At 45.0% G+C, this 25,382-nt stretch overlaps 1 protein-coding gene across 2 annotated transcripts in view; it reads left to right on the forward strand.

The window, feature by feature from the left end:
- The window catches only part of EIF5B (eukaryotic translation initiation factor 5B), a 3,606,765-nt gene that overhangs the window by 1,060,993 nt on the left and 2,520,390 nt on the right, over nt 1-25,382 (forward strand). For both annotated transcript variants that reach the window (XM_044070982.1, XM_044070983.1), the window contains exon 7: nt 14,945-15,058. In XM_044070982.1, coding sequence (XP_043926917.1) covers nt 14,945-15,058 — 114 coding nt within the window. The remainder of the gene's footprint in view (nt 1-14,944; nt 15,059-25,382) is intronic.

Here is a 25,382-nt window from a genome sequence, read left to right on the forward strand (position 1 = left end):
CCTGTGCTTCCTTCAACCGACGAACGCTTAGGCGTCGGTCGGAGTTTGCTGAACAGTTTTTCGGCTCAGATTTTGCGTACATCATGCCGTCGGATCCTCCGACTACCCAAATTGTTAAAAAACGCAAAGAAAAAGACCGACACTCGCGGTCCGCGGTTTCGGCCGAAACCACGGTTAAGCAAGCCGCTAGTGTCTCGGTTTCGGCCGAAACCGAGAAAACCGGTCAATCTTCAGCCGAATCCATGACTACTACTGAGGCTCCTGCTACCTTAGTTGAATCGGCCTCAGAAGTTTTGCCTACTGTGGTTCCTAGTGATTTATCAGACACCATTCCTTTGGATGTCTCTACCCCAGCACGTGGTGCTGCTAGGCCTCCTGCAGCCATGTCTATTAAGGCCTTTGCCAGGGCTAAAGCAGCCAAAACTGTTAAATCAGTGCCTGTTAAGCCCCCCTCACACAGGCCCACTTCTAGTTCACAAATGCTTACTCTGGCAAAGGATTTAATATCCTTTATTAGGTGATCCCAATCTCACCCAGACAGGGCCTCTCAGCCCCCAGAAAAGAGACCTAGAGCAGAGCCCCCCGAGCCAGTGTCCTCTGATGATTCTTCGGATGACTCGGACATTACAGACCAGCCAGAGGCTCCTTTTTCTACTTATGAAGATTCCGATGCTGAAGAATCCATTCCATCTGCCTCTCCACCAGAGGAATTTTCCTTTGGGGAAACCTTACATGCCATGAGAGAACAATTCCAATGGCAGGGACAAGATTTCTCAGATTCAAGAAAAAGGCTTAGGACATTTCTGCACTTACCACAACATAGGCCCTTAGCTGTACCTCCAGTACTGCCTGTTGTGGATGATGCATTTAATGATGTTTGCACTGCTCCTGATACTTTACCTCCAGCCCCTGCCAAACCAGATAGATTTTACAGGGTGCCAGACACTCATCACCACCTATACAAGGCCCCTCTTGCAGATCCTGAGACTATATCCCAGGGGCCTAAGGCAGTAGCCTCGACCTCAGCAAAAAACCCTATTCCTTCTGAAAGGGAATCCAGGTCCTTAGAGATGGGGAAAAAGTTTACACCTCTGCTACTCTCTCAGCTAGAGCTTTAAACTGTCAGTTTCATATGATCCAATACCAAGAGTTTATGCTTGATCAGTTAACTAAGAAGCTGTCCACTGATGACTCCTTAGATAAGAAATATGTTTTAGAAATGGTGAATAACATTTAGCAGGTTAGTAACCATTCTTTAAAATGTGGCTATGATGCACTGGAGGCTTCATTTAGATCAGCCATGACTGGCACAGTGATAAGAAGGCATGCATGGTTGAAAGAACAGGTCTTGCCGGATCATGTTAAAGCAAAGCTGTTAGATGGCTCCTATGGATAAGGCCAGTCTATTTGGTACACCTGCTCAGCAAGTAATGAAGAAAATGGAAGAGAAGGCAAAATCTGTACAAACAGTTAAGGATTTCTTACAGGTTCAGCCCCCAAGGTTTAGCAGGAACTGGCCTGCCAAAAATTGGTCCTTTCCAGACTCCTCAAAATCTCAGAGGCAGGAATAGCCGCTCTAGAGGCAGAAATCAATCCAGAGGAGGTGCCTACAGAGGACGACAGTGGCAAGGCAATAACCGAGGCACAGACACAACCACTGCCACTGCAACAGGACAATCACAGTGACTTGGCTCTGACACCGCCTACCAGGGAGCAAATAACAGCACCTTTAGGCGGAAAGTTAGCCTTAATTTCAAAAATTGGCACTATATCACAAAGACAAGTGGATTTTGCAAACCATAGACCAAGGTTACAGGTTCCACTTCCACACCTTACCAGTAAAAAGAGGAATGCCAAACCTACCTCCAAATCAAAAACAGAAGCTCTAAAGCAGATAGCGCAATTAACAAAGATAAGAGCTGTGGAAAGAGTACCAATAACAGAACAGGGCAAAGGATTCTACTCCAGACTCTTCCTAGTACCAAGAAAAGAGAAAAGTTGGAGACCTATTCTCGACCTGTCCGTCTTAAACACATACATCATTGTCCCAAAATTCAAAATGCTGACCCTACAGCAACTTCTTCCCATGCTGGGCAAGGAGTGTTGGCTGGTAACTCTAGATCTCAAGGAGGCATACCTGCACGTCCCCCTACGACCAAATTGCAGAAGATACCTCAGATTTCTTGCAGGATCAGAGCACTATCAATTCTCAGCATTGCCCTTTGGCTTATCTACTGCGCCCAGAGTATTCACAAAATGCCTGGCATCAGTAATCGCTCACTGCAGGCTACAGGGAATCCAAATTTATCCATACCTGGACGACTGCCTGTTACAAGCGGACAACAAAAGCAAGCTGACAACAGATTTACAAAGAGTCATTTGCTTACTACAAGCCCTGGGATACACAGTCAATTTACAAAAGTCAAGACTGATACCATCCCAAACAAGAACATTCTTGGGTGCGGAATTGGACACAGCAAAACAAATGGCATTCCTAACTGCAGAAAAACAAAACAACTCCCTCTTTACTTCTTGGCATTAACAAAGCAGAACAAACTAACAGCAAGAAAAGTACTGCAGGCCTTGGGCTTCATGGCATCATGCATAATCTTGGTCCCACATGCCAGACTGCATATGAGAAAGCTACAGTGGTACCTAAAGAATTTATGGTCTCAACACAGGCACAGCTTAGAAACCGAAATCCCACTAATCCCATGCCTGAAACAGGAGTTCCTATGGTGGGCTCAAGCATGCCAGTCAAACCCAGGCTTGCCCTTCCACAACTTTCAAGCAAGCCAAACCATCACAACGGACGCCTCAGACCTAGGCTGGGGGCACATGTTGGACAAATGCATACAAGGATTGTGGACTCCAGACCAGCTGCACCTGCACATAAACCAAAAGAAATGCTGGCAGTAAAACTAGCAATCCAGAAATTCAGACCATTCCTCAAAGAAGGCCATTTAATGATAAGGACAGACAACACCACAGTCATGTGGTACATCAACAAACAGGGAGGCACTCATTCATACCCCCTATGCAGAATGACTCTGGACCTTTGGAATATGGCTCTGAGCTACAACATCCAGTTACAGGCAATATTTGTGCCATGAAGAAAACACCCTAGCAGACATGTTAAGCAGAACCACCTCGGATGCTCACGAATGGATGCTACACCCGGACATCTTCAAGGCCATCACAAAGAAATGGGGAATGCCACAAATAGACCTATTCGCATCCCCACTCAATCACCAGCTCAAAACATTCTGCACAAGGACATACCACCCACTTGCATGGAAGGTGGACTCTCTATCCTTCAGTTGGAAAGGCCTGACAGCATATGCATTTCCACCTCTTCCTTTGATGCACAAGGTACTACTGAAAATCAAAGAGGAACGCCCAAGGATAATCCTGATAGCTCCGAATTGGCCAAGACAACACTGGTATCCATTGCTGAGGAGCATGTCTCAGGGGAGAATGTGGTCAATACCCCTGATGCCTTTGATGTTAACTCAGAACAACTACAACATCATGCACCCAAACCTAAAAACCTTGCAACTGACTGCCTGGAACATCACATAGCAGCAACTAACCCAGACCTAGAAAGGGTTAAAGACATTATCCTTGAAGCCCGCAGACCTTCAACAAGAAGGAACTATGCAGGAAAATGGAAAAGATTTGTCATTTGGAGTACTGAAAGAGGAAAAGATGTGTCGAACATAGATATTGCTAACATCCTGGAGTACTTGGCAGAGCTTCTACATACAGGCCTGTCCTATTCCTCCATAAAGATACATGCATCCGCTATTTCAGCAGAATACAGCTTCGATCCACCTGTCTTTTCGCATCCTCTACTCAGGCAGTTCCTCAGAGGGATCAAGAATGTAAAACCTCCTAGGAAACCACCATTATCAGCATGGGACTTGAACTTTGTGCTAGAAAAATTGACACTCCCTCCATTTGAACCAGCAGCAACAGCAGATCTTCAACACCTATCATGGAAAACTGCTTTCCTACTGGCAATTACTTCAGCAAGGAGGGTTTGAACTACAGGCCTTAATGGCAGTACAACCCTTCCTAATCTTCCATCAAGATAGGGTGTCCATGAGAACTAATCCTACATTTATGCCTAAGGTGGTATCCAGAGTGTCTTTAAACCAGGCAATCCACCTACCTACCTTCTTTCCCAATCCACAGAACAGGGGGGAAAGACTGCAGCATACCTTGGATGTACATAGACAGTTACGCTACTACCTGGACAGAACCAAAGGTGACAGAAAAACTGACCAGCTTTTAGTAGCCTATGCAACAGGAAGGGAAGGAAAAGCAATTTCCAAACAGACAGTCTCCAAATGGATAGGAAATTGCATAAGATTCTGTTACTCCTACCACGGAAAACCAATTCCACAGAACATAAGACCTCATTTTACAAGGGCTACAGCCACTACCACAGCTTTCTTACGAGGAGTGGCAACCAAGGACATTATTGAGGCGGCTACTTGGACCTCCGTGCATACATTTGCCAAGCATTATAATTTACCTCTATACTCTAGATCCCGAGCAGGGTTTGCCACTGCTGTACTGCAAGGGATCCTAACTACACCATAATTCTTCTTCCTCCTCCCCTAGTTTGGCTATGGTATTCTACCCATTTGTTATGACTGCAGATGCATCCTTGAAGGACATAGTACAGTTTTGTACCTACCATAAATGTAGATGTCGAACAGGATAGCATCTGCAGTCAGGATTACCCACCCTCCTTCCCCTCTGTGGTACTCCTAGGGTATTTACCCTCCTAATAGCTAGCTGGGGGGGGGGGGGAGTCTCTTATGGTGTATTTGTTTGTATATATGTACATACATTGTTATTTTTTGTGTTTGCTTTCTACTTTTTTGGAAACATTGGCATTTATCCAAAATTTAGCTTACCAAGAGGGCAACTGGCATCTGGGGCAAGAAACACTGAGGAAAATGGCGTCGGCTGATGCCTTTATACCCGAAGACCAGCAGAGATGACGTCGGGTGAAGTGCGACATCAGCCGAAGCCGGACCCAGACTTTGGAATCCGTCCGACCGAAGGGCTGCCTGACGACAGGACGACCCATTTGTTATGACTGCAGATGCTATCCTGTTCGGACATCTACATTTATGGTAGGTACAAAACTGTACTTTTTGAGCATAGCTCCACACCTTTCTAGTTGGCCACACCCCTTCCTATTGGCCCCACCCATTCAGCTGTCTCCTGCAGCCCTCCTTTAATTTTAAGTCACCAGCCGCCACTGCTACTAATTATGTTGGTTTACTTCAGGGAAAAGCGAATTTCTAACATCTTTGCATTTAATTCTGGAACTTCACTTGAAACTCTCCCAGCTTTCCATTCCTGTTTACATCTGTCAGCGCATCAACGATTTCCTAACCAATAGGAAACAGCAGGTGAAACTGGGGACATTTACATCTAGATGTCTCACTATCAGTACAGGTGCCCTCCAGGGATGTGCCCACTGCTATTCTCCCTTTACACCAATGACTGCACCTCTAAGGACCCCTCTGGCAAACTTATAAAATATGAGGACAATACAACTGTCATTGGGCTCAGGAATGGTGATGTCTGCTTACAGATGGGAGGTTGAGCAGCTGGCCCTTTGGTGTGGTCAGAATAATCGGGAGCTGAACACTCTCTCAAAACTGTTGAGATGATGGTGGACTTCAGAAGTGGTACTACAATATTATCCTCTATTTAATACTACTGTCAGTTCTGGAATCCTGCAAGTTCTTGATCTGTAATCTCCTGCGACTTAGTGGGAGACCAACGTTGGGTCCATCATAAAAAAGGCACAACAGCAAATGTACTTTCTGTGACAACTGAGGAAGTTCAGCCTTCCACAGGAACTGTTGATTTTAGCTCTGTACAGCAGTCATTGAGTCGGTTCTTAGCTCATCCATAAGTGTGGTTTGGATCTGTCTGATTATGACAAAAATAGGTTTCATTGAATAGTCAGGTCTGCCAAAAATATCATTTGTCTAGTTTGCCCTCCTTACAGGACCTGTACTAATCCAGAGTCATGAAAAGCACAGGGCAAATCATCACTGACCCTTAACATCCAGCCCACCATCTTTTTGAACTGTTACCATCGGCCAGGCATTATAGATTAGTATGTACCAAAACAAGCAGATAGAACATTTTTTCCCACAGGCCATCATGTTCGTAAACAGTTAACTCCGCTTGTTATGTTGGGTATTCCTTTTCCCTCAGCCTCCAAGGATTTTCCAGTATTGTTTACATATTTTTAATGCTAGTTTCTTTCAGAGTTTTTCAGTATTTTTTGCACTAGGTTGCACTTGGCACCTTGTATGTGTATGTATATTTACATTTTGTGTCTTGTTCTTAATAGTTGCATGTATGTCATGGGTCTTGTTCTTAATAGTTGTATGTATGTTTATGTAATTCATACTTTAACAGTTGCTGAAATCGGAGTCAAATTCCTTGTATGTGCACATACTTGGCCAGTAAATGGGATTCTGATTTAAACTCTCTTGTAGGACAAACTCCCCCCCACCCCTAAACTTATACCAGCTCTGAGATTGCCATGCCTTTGGAAAAAAGGAATGTTCTGGGTAATGCCTATCTCAAAATGACTGTATGCAAGTCCGTTTTTGCCATTTGGTCTGCATATTTCAGGACTTATTTAATGGGTCCTGACATTTAAAATGATAACCTAAATATTTCCATTAACATTGCTAGCTTCAAAGCTGATTTGTAGGCTCCACTAAGAATATATTACCACAGAAACCTTTAATGCAGGACTGGATACATTCACATTTGAAGCTCAGCTTGACTCTTAAGGTGGGCTTCTTCACTGATGTACAGTAATGTACCATCTTCAGCATTGCTTATGACAGCCACAGATTTTGCAAACCTCTTATTACCTTTGTATAAGATCATGTGTAGGGAAATTTTTTAATTGTTCCCACAAAGTATCTTTTTTGCTTGATTGAAAAAAAAAATCATTTGTCTTGATGGCATGTGATAGTGTTCTTTTAACCTGTACTTACTAATGCTTTTCTGCTGTACTTAACTGGTTAGTAATCTAGTAGGATCATTTAATTATTTATACTTGAGATGAATAGAAGTCTAGGCTCTTTGCCTTAAGTACATTAACATTACTTTAACTCTGTTGCTTTCTGCCAGTTAAGACTTGGGCTATGGTCTGGAGTTATTTTCCTGTGATTGATCTCACTTTGTTTCGGAGGTGATCTTGCAGCTGACTGTCTTTTCTGGTCAGAGATGATGTAGGGACCGTCCTGCCTCACTAACAAGTGAGAGATGTTGCTTTCACTTTGCTCTTAGAAAAATTTTGGACACTTATGAGCATTTGAGATTTCATACTTAACATCAGGTAAGTGAAATATTGAAAGGTGACCCATGCAGGTGCTAATGACCGTTTTGGTGACTTCTGACCACTAGACCTGATCTTTTTTGTACATTGGTATGGGAGCCTCACATCCCCTGCAAATGATTGTTTTCTGTACACCACATGATAAATTTTGTGTGGTAAAATTTAGTCTTTCCTCAACCTCCCATGGTTTAACAAATTCCTTTTCAGTGGTTGAGCCAGCAAAGCAGAGCATCCTGATCCTGTTGCCTTTTTTGGATTACTTTTGGGGATTCTCCCAGGTTTTCCTGGGTTTTGTTTTGGCTTCAGCCTCCAAAGATATGTCAGCTGGAAGAACTCTGTGTTCCTGCTGCAGTGCATCTTTGTCGGAGCAGTGGTAAGGATCTGTCCTGTATGAAACCTTTCTCCTGGAGTTCGCAACTAATAAACTTAAGCTGGAATCCTTTATCTTTCAGTGGCTGGTCCATGCCCATACCCTATTACATCTGATTGAATTCAAGGTAGTAGCGTTGTTTCCTGTCCTTTAGCTCACACCGTGAATGGTTGCAGGGAAGTCAGCTGCTTATAGTATCAGACCATTCAGTACTTGTGTCTTTAGTTTCATTCTGCAAAGTGAAGTTGGATTTTCCTTTTCTTTTGTTTGATTGGTAAAGTAGTCTTTCACACTGAACTCTACAGTAAACTTGTGCAGTCCATTTAATATTGGTCAGCATCATAGTAGAAAGTATTGATTGGTAGTTTTTTGTCTGAAAATCAATGCTGATTAACAAAAACTCTGTTCATTAAGTTGTTTTGTATTTATTTTTAGCGGTTAGCTTTAACTCATGAAACATGTACCCCTTTCATGAGACTGTCTTACAGTGTTACTTCATTTGAAAAAAAAGTTGATACATGCTTAAACAGAGGTGCTGTAAGTCTTTGTAGTCTTCTTTTCCCTTCTCCCCTTGTTTTTCTTCTCTAGTCTCTCCCCCAGTACTCCTTTCATCCAGCTGAACTAAAATTTTGGTTATGTTGTCATATCTCACCTTTATTCTTACATGTGGGTTTGGAGCCAATCCTCTGCTCCGACTCAGACGATTACAGAAGCTCGAAGTATCTTGAGTTGGCTTGTGGCAAGGTTGGTATCCCATCATGCAATGGTATCAATCCTCTGATCTCTTTTGCCGCTTTACGAGTTTAGAAGTGCACTTCTTGACCATGGTTAAGTTAAACCTTTTATTTGTTTTTGCATATATAGCTTGTTTTTCTTAGAATATAGTTAGAATACTTCTTTAAGGTAATAGTTAATCTTTGGTATTGTTTAATAGTTGTTGCTGGTTTGTCAGCTCTTTGGCCTAAGTTTTTTTTTCTGCAGACCTGTTTTGTCAGTATACCGTAGTGATTGTGTAGATGATTTCTAGTTAGAATTTGCTGTTTCTTCTTGTTTAGCCTTTTTTATTGGCTCTTTACTAGCTTTGATAACTGTATGTTTACATTGCAGGACTTGCTGTATTTTAGTCTGTTTTTTGGTATTAGCTTTCTGCCTGTTTGTGTTTGTCTAGGCTTAGGTAACTTAGCCGTTTCTAAGGGCTAGGCCCGTTTAAGTTAGAGGACCTAGTCCAATATTGAGCTTGCCTTTTTCTATTTGTAATGTGGTGTTTTTTCCCTCTAGGTAAACCTATTTGCCCGTCATTTATTAGAGGTGTTTTTTAGGGGTGATTTCCTTTACCGTTCTTGACAGGGCTAGGCCCGTTTAAGTTGGAGGACCTAGTCCTCTCCTTGGCATTTTCTGCTCTTAGGTGTGGTGTTATTTTCTCCTCCTCCCAGTAGTTAGTCTGTTTTATTGGACCTAATAACTTTTTGTACTTTTTATAGTGCATTTCTGCTTTTGCTTGCAGTGTGACAATTATGTGTAAAGAGTCTAAAGAAGAGGGATCCTAAACCTTCGGGTTTTAAGAAATGTCAGAAATTTTCTCAGAAAATGTCGGTAATGGACAGGCACAGTGTATGTCTCTACTGTTTAGAGGCCATTCACTTACAAGAGACTTGTACCTTTTGTCACTCATTTAGCTCGAGTCCTTCAAGAAAGGAAAAACAGATTTTGAAAGGTCTGCTGAAACAGTCCTTTGAGGAAGATTTAGGTAGTTCTTCACAATCTACAAAGTCTCCCTGTATCCGGAAAGAAAAGACTGTTGACAGGCCATCTCCACTGTCCTCTGAGAAATCTGACCACCTGAGAAAATACCAAAAACTAAGACTTCCACCTCATTGGCTCCACTGTCTTCAGAGCCGAATGAGGTTATTACAATTGACATGCCTATATCAGCCCCAAGAACTTCAGAGCCGAAAAAGGATTCTTTAGCTCTGAGCTGGTCAACAGATATTCCACTGGTCTCTCCTACTCTGAGATCACCTATTTTTCAGAGATCTCTCTACAGCCCTTTCCTCCAGGTCCTGTAAGGAGCCTATCAGATGAAGATGAGAGGATGGTGCACAGACTTTAAGGCACCAGGGCCGGCAGATTTGCTCCCCGCTCCTGCCCAGCTGGTCTCGGAGCAGTCTAAATCTTTTAAATCCACTACTGTTCCTCCTCCAAGCCGTACCGGTCTGTCAGAGCCAGAATATCTATTACAGCTTGCAGTAGAACCTTGGGCTCAGGCACACCATGAGGCCTTACCAGAACAGATATGTGCTCAGACACTCTCGGTGCCATCCGTAGTATCTAGGAGCCGAAGTTTACCAGTCGGCCCCGAGGGAGATTCTCAAACCCGAGCCTCTTCGATTCTCAGTGTATCTCTGTGCATCGGCTTGACTGAGCCCTGCTCATACATCGGCTTCAGAGCCGATCTCCCTGGAATGGAGGACTACCTCTGCTTCAGAATCGGTGGTGTCTTTGGAACCAGAGGAGTCTGCCTTCGAGCTGATGAGCTGACCAAATCTACAGTTCTACGCATGGATGCTTATCTTACCCCAAAAACGCCGGCTTTTGCCCTGGCACCACCCTATCCACAGGACAGGAGAGAATCTGCAGCCTCAGGAGAATACCCTCTGGGTGATGCCCCATTTTTCCGAGACTACCTCAGAATACCCTTCTGAGGAGCCCCCTCAAAAGAAAACATGCTAGAGGAAGCTTGTAGACTCCCGTGATGAGTCTGTCAACTCTGACACTGACCTCGAGGAGTCAGAAGGGTCCCCAAGGTTGTCCTTTGAAGATATCTCCTTTGCAGATTTCCTTGAGATCACCACCCCTTCTGAAGGGCTGAAGGCTTTCTGATCTCAACCTTCAGCCTCTTGGGTGTCTCCGCCTTTCGATGAGCTCATGGACTTGGTCAGGCAAAAGGAGTGCGAATCACCTGACACGATGGAGCAAGTCCCTAGGTCGACAAAGTTTTTGTCAGCCCCCAAGGAAAAAGATTTCTTGACTAAAGGTGTGCCGATAGATGCTATGGTAGTGGTAGCAGCCACCAAAGAAGGAGCTTGCAGAGACATCCTCATCTGTCCATCTGCCTGACTGTCTTAAACGATGGACAGATATGGGAAGTGTGGTTTTACTTCAGCGGCTTTTACCCTTAGATTGCTGAATTATCTTACCCATTTTACAAGGCTTCAGAGAGATCTCCTGAAGAAACTAGGAGATGCTCTTCAAGGTACTTCAACTGCGGTGGTACAAGAAAAGGTGACCACTCAGTTATCCACCTTAAACTCCATAATTAATTCCTGCATGATATCATACGCAGCAGGAGGAGCAAGTAGGGCAGTGGGTTCAGGAGTTTCCCTTAGGAGAGACGGTCCTGGATGCGCTTGTGTAACCTTGCGGAACCCTTTAAGTCTACATTCACCAATGCCCCTTTTGACGGTTCCTCACTTTTTGGACCTAAAGTTAAGGGTACACTCACTAGATGCGAGCAGGAAGGGAAAACTCTCTCTGCCATTGGAGTATGTTTTTCTGTCCCTTCAAGATCCTACCCTAAAGGGCAGAAAGGTGGTGAGATGTGATTCAAGAAATCCCAGAGATTTTTGCCAGATGCACGAGGTGATTCCTTTCCCAGGGGCCGTGTGGGAGGAAATAATGGTAGATTCCATCCTAGAAGCAGAGGGGGCCCGCAAAACCAGGGCGACCATGATTCATTTAGTGGACGTCCCTATCAGTATGCCTGAAAGGAGGCCCGAATGGGCTACTCTGGAGCCAGTTGGGGAGGCGTTTATCTTTGTTCCCAGAAGCCTGGTACAACATCACAAAAGACAAGTGGGTACAAAACTTAATATCCAGAGGATACGCCATACCCTTTTCCTACCCCCTTCTCAAACTGGAACAATCCCATATGTTCCACCCAATCTCGGGGATCTTGCAACCGTCAAAATCCAAAAGTTGCTAAACAGGAGTCCTCTAAACATTCCCAGCACACCAATAGGATTTGGAGCTTACTTAAGATTCTTTTTTAGTACCAAAAAGAACAGGGGACTGGAGGCCCATATTGGATCTCAGCAAACTAAAAGAATCAGTCAAGAAGTCAAAGTTCGGAATGGTGACACTGCAGTCGATACTTCCCTTTGTAGGGAAAGACAATTGGATATGCTCGATAGACTTCCAAGATGTGTACTACCACATAAAAATGGACAGCGTTGAGTCACTTACACTTCTGGCTCGGAGCCAGTCACTATCTGTTTTGTGCTGTGGCCCTTGGTCCTACTACAGCCCCCAGAGTGTTCACCAAATGCATGGCAGTAGTAACAGCTCACTTGAGACATCTTGGATTCAGTGTTTCCACATCTGGATGACTGGCTCTTAACTGGCATCACCAAGCATCTACTTCAGCAGGCCAGACACATGACTTTACAAATTTGTGCTCAGCTACGCATTACAATAAACTTGCAAAAATTTGCCTTGTTGCTTTGTCAACATATTACCTTTATAGGCGCAGGAATACACTGTTTCGATGATGGCTCACCTTCCCACTGACAGATTTGCGAATCTCGAGTAGATATTGCTTCTTTCCAAACACAAGGTTAAGGCAAAGATAGTGCTCAAACTGCTGGGAACAATGACCTCAACCATAACCCTCATTCCTTTAGTCAGGATGCATATGAGAATTGTACAGTGGTTACTATTCTCCCAGTGGTCACTTCGGGAACTTCCTCTATCTCACCTAATCATAGTAACGTAATCTTGCAAGAAGGATCTTCGTTGTTAGATTCAATCCAATGAGTTAACCATGGGGAGACCATTCATTCCACATCAACCTGTTGCTACTGTGACCACGGATGCTTCCCAGATCGGGTGGGGGGGGGTCATTACCTGGGAAAGACAGTCCAAGGCATATGGCAAGAACATGAGGCCCATTTGCACATCAGTGCTCTAGAGATAAGAGCAGTACTTCTTGGGTTGCAAGCACTCAACTCACTTCCTCTAGGGACGATTGCAATCCAGTCAAGACTGTCAGTGGTATGGTATATAAACAAATGGGGAGGAACCAGATCATACCCACTTTGTTGAGAGGCTCTGAGGGTTTGGCAGTGGGCAATCCCTTCCCAGTACTTTCTGGTAGCAACACACATCCTGGGGAAGTCCAGTGTGATACCTGACAAGCTCAGCAGGGCAATATTGATGGCTCACAAGGGGTCTCAAACTCGGAACATAGCGGAAGAGATCTTCCTCAAATGAGGCCAGCTGTGTTGCGATCTTTTTGCCACTCCTTTGAACGCCAAATGCAGCAGCTACTTTGCCCTAAACCCCCCTCCAGGTGAGACACTGAGACGCACTTGTTCACAATTGGCCCTCAGGATGACTTTATGCCCCCCCACCCGCATTTCCCCTCATATCAAAAGTCATTCAGAAAGCAAAATTCTTGGTAAGCAGGATGATTTGCATTGCTCCATATTGGCCTCGTCAGATTTGGTTCCCCTTTCTCTGGCCTCATCTACTGGAGAATCCATGGATTCTGGACTCAGTTCCAGACCTGATGACACATGTCAGGAATGCTCCAGCCTTCTCTCTATACCCTCAACTTGACAGCTTTGGTGCTCCACTTCCAGCTTTAGTCAGGTTTCAGGATTTCACTCCAGCAGTAAAACACATTTTGATATCCTCTCATAAGGTTCCTACCAGAAAACCATATGCTAGTAAATGGAAAAGATTTTTTTTTTCTGGGCACAGTCAAGAAAACATAGACCCCTTCACTGCCCCATTTTCTTCAGTTTTGTATTTCTTTTCGGAAGTCTTCCAATAAGGCTCAGCCGCTACTACAATTAAAGTCCAGCTAGCAGCTATCTCCAATTTCCACTTAGGACAGCATACACCTAACTTGATGGCACATACTGTGTAAAGCTTTTTTGAAAGACACTTTCTTATTGAGACCTCCATTTAAAGAATCTGTCCCCTCCTTGGGACTTAAACTTTGTCCTATCACACTTAACCTCGCCACCCTTTGAACCTTCTTCCACATGCAATCTAATGTTCCTCTCTTGAAAAACGATTTTGCTGGTAGCTGTAACCTCAGCTAGAAGCGTTTCAGAGCTTCAAGTGCTTTCAGTCAAACTGCCCTATTTGATTTTCCATGAAGACAGGGTTTTGCTTGGAACTATAACCCTTCCTTTGTCCCTAAGATTTGCTCTCCAGTATTTTGAGCTTCCAGTGTTCTTCCCTAACCACACCAACAAGGCAGAATACAAACTTCATGTGCATAGACAACCTGGGGTCCATCTCCACAGAACTAAAGATTTCAGGAAGTCTGATCAATTGTTCGTATCCTTTTCATAGGCAAGAAAGGGTATGCCAGTCTCTAAAATCACATTTTCTAATTGGCTTTCCAATTGCATAACTTTTGTATACTCCAGTAATAAGGAACTCCCCTTCAAAGTAAAGGTCACTCAACCAGGTCAGTAGCAACATCCACTGCTTTTCAAGCCACAATTTCAATGGACAATTTATCACTCATTGCAAAGTTGATTTGGCCTCCAGGGACAGAGCTTCCTTTGGTTCCACAGTGCTGGTGTGTATTCCCGTGAGCCACCCAAGGTAAAGGTGCTAGGGACGCTGTACCACATGTAAGAAGGAAGGGGCGAGATGGACAAAAATGGAACGTTATGGTGAGTACATAACTTCATTTCTATGGTCCAAGGCCTGGTGGAACTTAAGGGTACTCAGATGTCACTCTGGCAACTGATTCTACAGAGATGTGGGATTTGTATAATGGCATACTCTTATCCTTCCCCCTCACTTGTGCCCATCGCAGGGTCATCTAAGGGCTTACCCCCTCCTTTTGAACAGTAGTTACCCTCAAGAACCACAGTGATGTGGATCCATCACCCCTGGGATTGGAATGCCCATCCTTCCCTGCCAGTTCCTCAGACAACTGAGCCACTAATCAAGTCAGGATTGTGAGGGCCATAGTTATCCCTTTACACCATGGTGCTGGCTAAAAATTCTTGTAGCTTTAAAATGCTGTGCATTGGCAGTTTTCAGTAGCATGGGCACTGCTATTCAAATGTGACTCTGATGGCTGTTACAGCTTACTTATTCAAGAAAATGAACTGTTGTATGTCTGTCTTCATGCTGTGAAATTTACTTAACAGGTATGGAAGTTCCATCCAAAGACTCTGTACCAAAGAAGAAGCCAGTGTATGATAATAAAAAGAAGAAGAAAGTACAGCAGCAGCTACAGTCATATCAGTCTGAGAACAAGAAGGGTAAGACCTAATTTTGGGCTGAAGTACATTTTGTGACTTTCAGTTGCTCCTTAATTTTTTCAGTATCACATTAATTCTTGTATTTTCTCATGCCCTTTGTATAGGCTTTTGTAAAATTGTTGCGTTTGTTACTGACTTTAGTGAGCAGTTGTCTGTCTGTGTGGAGATGCTTACAGTTGCTGACTTTTACTTTGTGTCTCCTTGCAATTTTTGTTTTATCATATTTTTCTTGTTTTCCTGTGTTTAATTTAGCATTAAACCATTTCTTTGCTTACTCTACAGCCCATCTCAGATGCCTACACTCATACTCTCAGTAGAAGCCCTTTGTAGAGGAAGTTTTAGCATCTTTATTCTTGAGGTCTGGCAGTCAGTAGCTGTGCTGATAGTGTTTCACTGCTGCAGTCATTACACGTGGGTTATCCTGCCGTCAGGTGGTCCCGCAGTCTGCCAGAGTTCCAAAGTCTTAGTCCGGCGTCTGTTGCGGTCGCTTCTTCCTTGTCATCAGTGCACCAGGGGTATAAAAGATGCAGCCGACACCATTTTCTTTAGTCTATTGCTCCGCGGTGCCCGAAGCAAAAGCAGTTCGCAAGTGCCGGTCGGCCGACTCCTGAGATTTTCATTTCAGAATCAAAGTCTTCAATAAGGCTAAGTACCCCGTTGGGGAAACTTCTTGCCTCAGACCAATGTCAGTAAAAGTTATAATTGTATTTCTTGTGGGAAGCAAATACCTCATAAGGATTTTCATTCTTACTGTATTCCTTGCCTAGGCCCAGATCACAACGTCACTAGTCGGTTTTGTGCTAGATTTAACAAACGCACTATTAAACGTCAGTGTGATTTTGCTCGCCATTACTTTGGCCGAAGGTTTAATTATACCATGCCGTCGGAACAGCTGACGACCGGAGTACACAAAAAATGCAAAGATAAGGACAGGCATCAGAGGCCCAAAACTGACTAAGCCTCTTCTAGGCCAGTTGCCGGTTCTCAGTGAGGTGCTTTCGCAGCCCCTGACACTCGCTACCTCAGAATCACAGGCCGCCTCTGACTCCCACATGGAGATGTTTAGGCCTCTGGATACTCAAGATGTTGGGCCTATGGAAACTAACCCTTCAGATGGGTCCGGAGCCGCTGAGCAGGCATCGGCTTCTGAGGGTGTTTTCAGACCTTCACAGCTCACCATAAAAACTACAGCCAAGTCTAAAACTCCATTAAAGACAAGGCAAGTACAGCATTTACCTGGACAGGTCTCCATGCCTACAAAACAGATGCTCAAAATGGCAGAAGACGTAATTACTCTGATCAGGGGTTCCCATCCTCCTCCTGATAAAAGGCGTAGGCAGGATACAGACAGATTCCTCTGACCAGGTTTCCATTTTTTCAGATTCCCCTTCAGAGCAAGGATGCTCCTTGCCCCCTTATGAGGACTCTGATGCTGAAGAATCAATTCCTTCAGCCTCTCCTCCTGAGGGATTACTCTTTTGGGGAAACTTTACATACCATGAGGGACCATTTCCATTGGGAGGGCCAGGATTACTCAGAATCCAAGAAAAGGCTCAGAGACTTTCTTTTATTGCCTCAGCACAGGCCCCTTGCTATTCTGCCAGTGCTAGATATTGTGGATGATGTGTTCTCTGAATCCAGTTTAAATCCTGACTCTTTGCCCCCTGCTCTACTCAAGCCAGACAGGTACTGCAGAGTCCCTGATTCTCACAAATTTCTTTATAAAAACCCTGCTGATGACCCAGAAACTATTTCCCTGGGTCCCAAAGGGGTAAAGGCTTCCACGGCTAAAAATCTAGTTCCCTCTGACAGGGATTCTGGAGCATTAGACAGATGGGGGAAGAAAGTTTACACTTCTGCAACTTTAGCAGTGAGAGCTCTAAATTGCCAGTTTCACATGCTTAAATACCAGCAATATTTAATGTCTCTGTTAAAACAGAAAATGCTTACAAGTTCAGAACATCCTGACTATAAGGAAATGCAGGCTTTTATTACATGCAGCTGAACAAGTGGGAAAACATACTCTACAATGTGGTTTTGATTCATTAGAGGCTTCTTGTAGAGCAGCAGTTACAGGATCTGTCATTCGAAGGCATGCTTGGTTAAAAGAACAAGGTTTACCTGATAATGTTGAGGCAAAATTATTGGATGCTCCTTTACAGCAGGATGTTTTATTTGGTGTTAAGGCAGAAGAGGTATTAAAGAAAATGGATGATAAGGCAAAATCTATGCAAACAGTGAAGGATTTCTTACAGGTACAGTCACCTCGATTTAGCAGAAATTGGCCTTCAAAAAATTGGTCCTTTCCAGTGTCTGACAGACCACAGAGAGGCAGATACAGACGCTCAAGAGGCAGATCTCAGCCCCGAGGCTGTTAGACCATGACAGTGGGTTGCTTCAACCCCAAAAGGAGGTGAAGACAAGTCACAACCTTACAGGAAACAGTCCCAATAACTTCCCCCTTCAAATGCCAAGCACTTACCTTTTGTCAGCTCCCTTAGGAGGAAAACTAGCACTTTTTTCTCAAAATTGGCATATAATCACCCAAGACAAATGGGTTCTGAATATTGTGTCTCAAGGTTACAGGTTCCACTTTCACACTCTACCAAGGCTAAAAGGAATGCCAGACCTGCCACAAAATCAATGGGCAGAGGCACAAAAACAAATTACAGCCCTCATGGACATGAGAGCTATTCAAAAAGTGCCACAACAGGAACAAGGACAAGGATTTTACTCGAGACTTTTTCTGGTCCCAAGAAAGGACAAAACCTGGAGACCCATACCAGACCTTTCCACTCTAAATACTTACTGGATGTTCCGAAATTCAAAATGTTGACACTACAGCAGCTTCTACCCATGCTGGGCAAGAAGGCTTGGTTTGTTACTTTGGACCTCAGAGGCATACCTGCATGTCCCTATCAGACAAAATTGCCGAAGATACCTCAGATTCATAGCTGGTTCAATGCATTACCAATTCTCTGCACTGCCCTTTGGCTTATCTACTGCGCCCAGGGTCTTCACAAATTGCCTGGCACCAGTAATTGCATTTTGCAGACAAAAAGGAATTCAAATATACCCATACTTGGATGACTGCCTTATTCAAGCAGAGAGCAAGGACATTCTTCTAAAGCATCTGGCGTTTGTGAAAAGGTTGCTAATTTGCCTAGGGTACACAGTAAACGAAAAGAAGTCAAAACTAGTGCCCTCACAAAAGATAATATTCCTGGGTGCCAGCTTAAATACAACGGCCCAGATGGCTTATCTCACGCCAGACAAGCAAGGACAACTGACTCAGTACTTTCAATTGATGGCAACAAAAACCTAACTCCCTGCAAGAAAAATTCTGCAGGCCTTTGGGTTCATGGCATCCTGCACACTACTAATTCCATATGTCAGACTGCATATGAGGGAATTACAATGGTACCTAAAAAGTGTTTGGACTCAACACTGCCACAGTTTGGAAGCAGTTTGTGTTTGTGTCTTTCGGCTTTTCCCGGTTAGGGGGTCGCCACAGCGGAACTCCGGTCCGCTAATGATTGGCAGTAGAGTTTTACGTACTGGCTTGCCAAGCCTAGCGCATAACCTTCAATGAAGGAACGCCCATTCACGCATGTCGCTACACAGAAGACGCTCTAACTGAGAATCGAACGGGCAACTTCAGTAATACCACTAATTCCCTGCCTACAACAGGAGTTTTGATGGTGGGCACAGGCATGTCACCTCAACAAGGGACATCTTTTCGTTCTACCCACAGCCAGGCAGACACTAACAGATGCTTCGGATTACGCCTGGGGAGCACACATGGCAGGAAAATGTATTCTGGGCAAGTGGGCCGCAGACCAAATGCATCTTCACATCAATCAAAAAGAGATGTTAGCTGTGCAAGATGCCCTAACAGCTTTCAAGGACTTTCTGCATCCAGGACAACTGTTACTAAAGACAGACAACACCACAGTTATGTGGTACATAAACAAGCAAGGGGGCACTCATTCTTATTCCCTATGCGGACAAGCCATGCCCTTGTGGAACACAGCTCTAACTTATCAAGTTCATCTGAAAGGTCAATTCCTGCCAGGAAAGAAAAATACTCTGGCAGACGACTTAAGCAGAAACATAATGAATCCTCTCAAGTGGAAATTAAATCCACAAGTATTCAGCATGATAACGCAAAAATGAGGGTGCCCAGACATAGATCTTTTTGCCTCCCCAATGAATTGCCAACTACAAAATTTCTGCACAAGGGCTTATCATGCCCAAGCATGGAAAGTGGATGCTCTCTCCTTCAGCTGGAACAGCCTAAAAGTTTATGCCTTCCCACCACTGCCTCTCCTTTCAAAGGTACTCCTAAAAGCCAGACAAGAAAAACCACAGATGATCCTGATTGCCCCAGACTGGCCACGCTAGCACTGGTACCCAATCTTAAAGAACTTGGCTGAAGGCCCACCATGGATTTTGCCTCAAACTCCGCACCTTCTGACTCAACAAAACAATCAGATCCTGCACAGTCAGCTCAAAACCTTAAACCTGGCTGCATGGAAGATCCCTTTGTCAGGCAGACAACACCTCTCTCTAAAGCTGTTATGGATGTCATTTTGGAGGCCAGGAAGCCTAGCATCAGGAAATTTTATTGAGAAAAATGGAAGAGATTCTGTGCCTGGAACCAGGCTCAAAGCTTTGACCCTCTTGTCCCAAATATTCCTCAGATATTACAATACTTAACTGAGATGCTGGACAAAGGACTATCCTTTTCATCCATTAAGATCCACGCTTCTATCATATTGGCTTATTACAACACAGATCCTCCTATTTTCTCTCATCCATTGCTAAAACAGCACCTCAGAGGGGCTAAAAACATAAGACCGCCCTGGAGAGCACCAAACACCAACTTGGGACCTCAATTTTTGTCTTGGAAAAACTACTTACCTCCTTTTGAGCCAGCCAATTCAGTAGAATTAAAATGTGTCGTGGAAAACTGTTCTGCTTCTGGCAATAACCTCAGCACGAAGAGTCAGAGTTGCAACTAATGGCAGTGGAGCCTTTCATCATTTTTCACCAAGACAGGGTTTTTTTAAGAACAAACCCTTCATTTATGCCAAAGGTAGTATTCAGTGTGGCTCTTAACCAAACTATTCACTTGCCAACTTTTTATCCACATCCCCAGAATAAAGGGAAAGACTTCTGCATTCATTGGACATACACAGACAGTTATTTTTCTACTTGGACAAAACAAAAGCTTTCAGAAAAACTGAGCAATTGTTTGTAGCATATGCAGCAGGATCACAGGGAAAGGCTCTTTCAAAGCAGACCATTTCAAAGTGTATAGGACACTGTATCCGTTTCTGCTACACACAGCATGGGAAACCTGTACCTAGTAACATTAGGCCACATTCCACCAGGGCAACAGCCACTTCAACTGCCTACCTTAGAGGAGTACCTACCAAAGATATCTTGGAAGCTGCAACTTGGAGTTCAATGCATACCTTTACCAAGCATTACCACTTGCCTCTTTATTCTAGATCCAGAGCTGGCTTTGCCGCTGCAGTCCTGCAGGGCCTCCTAGCCACCCCAAATTCTCTATAGAACCAGCCACCCAACCTCAGCTTTGGGATTCAACCCAAGTGTAATGACTGCAGCAGTGAAACACGATGAAGATAGTACAGTTTTGTACCTACCATAAATGTAGATGTTAGAGTGTCTTTACTGCTGCAGTCCAGGTTACCCTCCCTCCATCTCCGCTTTCTTAGCTGGGACTTCTCTACACTTTTCTACCCTATACTACATATGTGGTGTATTAGCTGGTAACTGAAGTTTTTGCTTTTACTTTTATTTTGTTTTATTAGCAATATGTATTGCCTACCTGTTTGGGGGCACCTGACATCTGGGGCAAAAAAAAAACTGAAGAAAATGGCGTCTGCTGCATCTTATGTAACCCTAGCGCACTGATGTCAAGGAAGAAGCGACAGCAACTGACACTGGACCAAGACTTTGGAACTCTGGCCGACTGGGGGGACCGCCTGATGGCAGGATAACCCAAGTGTAATGACTGCAGTAGTGAAGACACTCTAACATCTACATTTATGGTAGGTACAAAATTGTACTTTTCCGGTTTTGTTGTGGTGGCAGGTCGGAGGCCAAATGACTGAAATAGACTTCAGTGTTTGCCTTTTTTTTTCCTGGATAAAGAATGCATACACAGTGATATCAGCCCTTCTTTTCTTGCCAATATATCGCAAAAAAAAGACATGCTGGTCACATACCCACACTCTTCCAGTGGAGCAGTTCCTGAAACACTTAACTTACTCATAGGTCAAAGTGGAGAAGATGTTAAGTGCATTCTTTAACTCAGGATGGTCTTTGTAAGTCAGTGTTGCTGTAATAACTCTTGGGAAAATCTGCATTGTTGAAACCTGATGCTATCCCATGTACTAGAAACGTTCACCTTCCTCTACAGCCCAGCAAATGCTCTCCTATCCAAGGTGAAGGCATTGATGCCATAAAAGATAATCATCCAGCACAGTCTTTAGATGTTAAGTTGTCTATCTCGCCTTCATTCTTGCTGGATGGGTTCGGAGCCGACCTCGGCTCCGACTCGGCCACTCTAAAAGCTCGAGAGTTGGTTCCACTGGCTCGAGGCTCCCCTTATATCCCACAATGCTAGGCGAGAGTTACCTCAGATCTCGTTTGCCGCTACAGCTTCGAGGTTGGTTTTTCTACCGGTTCCTGGTGAGTAACTTTTCTTGTGAAGATTAGTCTTTCAAAACCCCTTTATTTTTAATATATTTACTTAATTCCTTTAGTTTAGAGTAATTTTTATCCCCTTCTAAAAAATTTACATTTTTTTCCCTCAAGAACCTTAGGTTCTTCCCTTGGGCCTACAGGCCTTTCCTTCCCTAGTGGAGTGTGTGTGTTTTATTTTATTTTAAAATCCTAGTTACTGGTTTTTATTATAATTTAACTTGACAGGGTGTAACTAGTGTGTTTGTGTGTGTTTTGTGTACACCTGTTCAAAGACAAAAAATGTCTAAAGAAGCAAAGGTCGCCGGATTCAAGAAGTGTGATGCATGCTGTCAGAAAATGTCTCTGACAGACGCTCACACTTCTTGTGTCTACTGTCTGGGGCCTTTGCACCTGCAGGACTCCTGTGCTGTGTGCCATGGCTTCAGCCCCAGGGTCCTGCAGGAAAGAAAGAATAAATTAATTCTCAGAGGCTTACTCAAGCCAGAGGATTCCCTGTCTGTTTCAACAGGGAAGCCCTCTAAGGCATCTAGGTCTTGGCCCGCAACTGAGCCGAGACCTAAGGTTTCTCAACCTCTGCCTTCATCGGCTCCGGCTGGAGCCGATAAGTCTCAGTCCACAGTTTCTGTGGTCCCCTCGGCTCCCGGCGGGGCCGAGGGAGTAAGTTCCGTGTCGGCTCCGACCAGACCTTCGGAGCCGACAACTAGGAAGAGGTCCAGGTCACCATCTCTTGGCTCCGTTCATTCGGCTCCAGGATCTCCCATGCTGTCTGAACGGAGCCAAAGATCTCACTCCTCTTGGTCATCAAGGCTGTCGGATCATGACCTTCAGAGGGTAGTGAGTCGACTACTTGAGTCCGAGGCACTGGCCCAGATGCTTCAGAGCCCGACTCATCAGTCGATGCCTGCCCCGGTCCATCAACATATTCCTCCTTCGACTCTCTTGAGCTCGGAGCCGGGTCGTGTCAGAACCGAGACTGTGATAGCGTCGGAGCCGATACAATTGTCTTCGGCTCCGTCGTCGGCTCCGTTTCCTTGGAAGAATCTCGGCGCCGACTTCCTCGCCGCCTCCGAGGGGTGAGTGGCATCGGACCCTTGTCCGACCCTCTCCCTCTCGGTGCTTGGCGCTGGTGAGTTCGGCTCGACATCGCCTCGAGCCATCACTGTCTGTGCCGAGGGGGTTCTTAGCTTCTCGGAGCGGGGACCTCTGGCTCTGCCTGACAGGGCTGCATTCGAGGTCATGCGGAGTGTATTAGAGCCTGGCTCTACTCCACAGTCGGCTCCGCGCCTCCCTCTATGGTGCCTCAGGCTAAGTCGACTCACTCCCTCATCCCGGACCGCAGAGAGCCAGCTCCTCAGGAACCCCTGTGGGATTTCATCCTCTTCCGAGGCCTCTCCTGATTTGGCAGAAGAGCCCCTCGGAAGAGGAAGTGTAAGAGGAAACACATTGACTCACCTGAGTCCATCACGCCAGACACAGATTTGGATGATTCTGAGGGTTCCCCGTTCCCCTTCTGAAGATGTCTCATTTGCAGACATTCTGGAGATCCTGAAACAGAGGGGAAATTGGCCAGCCCTCAACCCTTTGGAGGACGAATCTGTGTACCTTGAGGCGTTTGGCTCGCCCTTCCACCTCCTGGGTGTCCCCCTTCGACCCCCTCATGCAGGTGGTTGCTAAGAAGGCATGGACGGCTCCTGATTCAGTGGACCCCACTCCCAGGAGACCCTCCAAGTTCATAACAGCTCCAGCAGACAAACAGTTTTTAACAAAAGGAGTTTCTGTGGATGCTATGGTGGTAGCTGCTGCCACTAAGAAGGAGTTAGCTGATCCTTCAGTACCTGTCCATCCACCTAACAAGGAATCTAGGTCCATGGATAGGTACGGGAAGCGGATGTTCTCGTCAGCGACATTTACCATGCTCAGCTGAACTACCTGTGCCATTTTACTGTCTTCAAAGAGACTTGATCAAGGAAGCGAGTGAAATGTTAAAGGACCCTACAGCTGCGGGTTTCCAAGATAAGATGAACTCGCAGCTGGCTACCCTTAATTCCATAACCAACTCCTCCATGCGCCTTCTTTCTTACGCGGCTGATGGAGCGAGCAGAGCCGCAGGGACAGGTGTGGCCTTACGTAGGCATGCCTGGATGCGGCTATGCAATTTTGGACCCTTCAAGACGTCTTTCACGAACTCCCGCTTGATGGATCATCCTCTTTGGTCCTCAAGTGAAAGAAACCTTGACTACGTGCGAGACTGATGGCAAGACCCTTTCTGCCGCCGGAGCCCGTTTTTCTACTCCTTCCAGGCCTTACCCCAAAGGCCAAAAGGTGGAAAGATGTGGTTCCGTAAACAATCTCAAGGGACTTCGCCTGACGACAGAGTCGTTTTCCGCCAGAGGCAGAGGCGGAATAACAATGGTAGACGCCGCCTAGGGGCAGGGGGTCCGCAGAACCAGGGCAATCGGGAAGTCTTTCCTGACAAGCCCTTTCAGCATCCCTGAGGTGTTGCCCGACTGCCCTTCTTCGGAGGCAGTCGGGAAGATTGTCACTGTACCCAGAAGCCTGGCTATCCCTGACTCAAGACAAATGGGTACAGTCCATCATTTCGAAGGCTATTCTATCCCCTTTCTTCGCTTTCCAAATCAGTCAAAAAATCCCTTCCAGATGTTCCACCGCTCAAAGGGATCTAGCAGTTTTGGAAATTTCAAAACTGCTTGCAAAAAGAGCAATTCAGCCAGTTCCAGCAGACCAACAAGGATCCGGAATCTACTCAAGGTTCTTTTTAGTTCCAAAGAAAACAGGGGACTGGAGACCAATTTTGGATCTCAGTGTCTTGAACAAATCAGTCAAGAAAACAAGATTTCGGATGGTCACGCTGCAATCCATCCTTCCCCTTTTGGGCAAAGGAAACTGGATGTGCTCTATAGACCTTCGGGATGCGTACTATCACAGAAAGATGAACAGACGCTCCAGAAGATTCCTCCGCTTCAGGCTGGGAACCAGTCATTTTCAGTTCAGGGCCCTGCCCTTTGGTCTCACCACTGCCCCCTGGGTGTTTACCAAATGCATGGCAGTGGTAGCTTCTCACCTGAGACGACAAGGATTCCAGGTGTTTCCATATTTGGATGACTGGCTCCTCACAGCTCCCACCAAGCATCTCCTTCTGATGGCCAGAGATTACACTTTTCGCTTGTCAAAAGCTGGGTATTTCAATAAACTGCGAAAAGTCTGTTTTGTCGCCTTGTCGCACTATTACCTACATAGGCAAATCTAGATACAATAAACATGTCTGCAAGACTAACACATCAGAGAATAACAGACATTCACAAATTGGTATCACTCCTTCTCAACAACAACAGAATCAAAGCCAGGTTAGTTCTAAAGGTGTTGGGAATTATGGCAGCGCCATACCTCTGCTTCCATTAGCCAGATACCACATGCGGATCCTTCAGTGGATGCTTTTACTCAATGGTCATACCAGGAACTTCCAATGTCTCACACCATTGTGATCACGCAAGCGTGCAAAAGCATCTCATGTGGTGGATGTCTTCCCCAGCTCCTGTCGGAAGACCCTTTGTTCCACCTCCTCCGG

This window comes from Protopterus annectens, chromosome 5.part0, assembly GCF_019279795.1.
Source record: "Protopterus annectens isolate FY-2018-M chromosome 5.part0, PAN1.0, whole genome shotgun sequence".
In the NCBI taxonomy this organism is placed as follows: Eukaryota; Metazoa; Chordata; order Ceratodontiformes; family Protopteridae; genus Protopterus; species Protopterus annectens.